Genomic DNA, 1,779 nt, shown 5'->3' on the forward strand with positions numbered 1-1,779 from the left:
TTCCCAGGGATTCAGTGTGGGGCCAGCCCTCCCCCACCCAGGCCGGTCACCTGAGGGGGGAGGGACCCGAGCCGCGGCTCTACCTGCCGAGCCACCGCGGCCCCTCCCCCTCCGCCCGGGTCTCGGGAGTGGGGAGGGGGAGGGGCAGAGGAGAGAGCCCGCCCCAGACTCTTCTCCCCCAGGCTCTCTCGAGGACAAAGAAGGCCGAGCGGGCCGGAGGGGAGGCCGGGAGAGGAGGGCCCCATGCCCCCGAGCAGGGACTCGGAATGGCCCGGGGCTGGACCCGGAGGGAGGGTGGGGGAGGGGGCGGTCGGGCCGGCTCTCCCAGAAAGTGAAACCCAGAAAGTTGCGCTGGAAATGAATGGCCACAGTCCGGCCCTTCCCGGGCTCGCCCGAGGCTTCCCCCGCGGCTCCCCAGCAGTTTCCAACCCTCCGCGACGCGGGCCGCTGCCCCCTTCGACGGAAGCCGGGTGCCCCCCTCCCCCCGCCAGCCCGGGACTTCGGCACTCCAGTCCGACAGCCCGGCCTTCTAGGAACGCGAAGGTCCAGCCGGCGCCGAGGTGGGGAGGGGGCGCCCGCCGGGGTCTCCGCCTCGCCCCTCCCCCAGGCCCACATTCCCCACATTCCAGGGAATGCGCGGGGGGCGGGGGCGCGGCGAAGCAGACCCCAATCGGATTAACCCTTTCCTCGCCAGGATGGGGAAAAGACGGGGAAGGAAAGGGGGGGAGAGCTGGGGGCTCAGGCCCCAGCGTGGGGTCGCCCCTCCGACATCGCTCGAGGAAAGGGCGGCCGAGTTCGAGCTCGAACGCCGGAGAAACGCGAAGGGAGGAGGGAGCCGGACTCCGCGACGGAGGGGGAGGGGGAGGAACGAGGGGAGGGGGCGGCCGCCGGAGGAGCAGGAGTCCTCAAGGATTCTGCGGGGGGTGGGGTCGGAAGGACCCGACTTGGTCGGGGGGAAGCGGCCGCCCGGATCCCCCGAAGGAGAGGGAACGAGGATCACGGGAAGCGAGGAGAGAGGGAGGAGGGACGCCGGGGTGGGGGGCTCCTCGGATCTCCGGGAGAGTCTGGGAGAGCGCGAGAGCCGCGGCGGACGGGCGGGGCGGGGGAGGGGAGGGGAGGAGAGCGCCCCGGGCCCCCAGCGTGAGGAGGGAGGAGCGGCCGCGGCGAGGGGCCGGGGTCTCCGGGGGACCGCGGCCCGGGTCCTTACCGGTCTCCAGGAACAACAGCAGTAGCAGCGGGAGGGCGGTGGGCCGGGCCATGGGCGGCCCGGGGCGCTGGGCCCGGGCCAGGGAGGGCTGTGTGACCGTGTCCGCGAGCTCGTGGGTCCGGTTCCCCGGGCTACTCCCTTCCAGCTGCGGGGCCCGCTCTCGCTCCGCTCCGGAGCCTCGGCTCCAGTAGGGGCAGCTCCGGCAGCTGACACCTAGCCGCTTCTCTGACGTCACCGGAGGAGGGGACCCTTCTCCCCACCCCCAGCCTAGCCGAGCCCTCGGAGCCGCTCATCCCCGAAGCTCCCAGCACACTAGCCCCGCCCCCAGGGCCTTTCCCTCCCGGACCACACCCCTCCGCGGCCCCGCCCCCGCAGCCAGGTTTCCCCTCTCGGGCGACGCAGGCCCCAGCCCCGCCCCTCCCGCCGGCCTCCTTTCCGGGGTCCGTGCCCTCTCCTCCCGGCCCCCCACTGCAGCCCCCACGTCTTCAGTCCGGTGTTCTCCAGCTAGATCTTCGGTCTCGGCGTCTCTATGGATGGCTGTTTTCATCTCTAGCCTCAATCTGGGCAGCCCC

The 1,779-nt window shown here is 73.0% G+C and overlaps 1 protein-coding gene across 1 annotated transcript in view; it reads right to left on the reverse strand.

The window, feature by feature from the left end:
* The window catches only part of NECTIN2 (nectin cell adhesion molecule 2), a 9,791-nt gene extending 8,324 nt beyond the window's left edge, over positions 1 to 1,467 (reverse strand). The window contains exon 1 of the mRNA XM_074306989.1: positions 1,208 to 1,467. Coding sequence (XP_074163090.1) covers positions 1,208 to 1,259 — 52 coding nt within the window. The 5' untranslated portion in view covers positions 1,260 to 1,467. The remainder of the gene's footprint in view (positions 1 to 1,207) is intronic.
* Between the last annotated feature and the right edge of the window lie 312 nt (positions 1,468 to 1,779).

This window comes from Sminthopsis crassicaudata, chromosome 3 (genome assembly GCF_048593235.1).
Source record: "Sminthopsis crassicaudata isolate SCR6 chromosome 3, ASM4859323v1, whole genome shotgun sequence".
NCBI classification, from domain to species: Eukaryota; Metazoa; Chordata; class Mammalia; order Dasyuromorphia; family Dasyuridae; genus Sminthopsis; species Sminthopsis crassicaudata.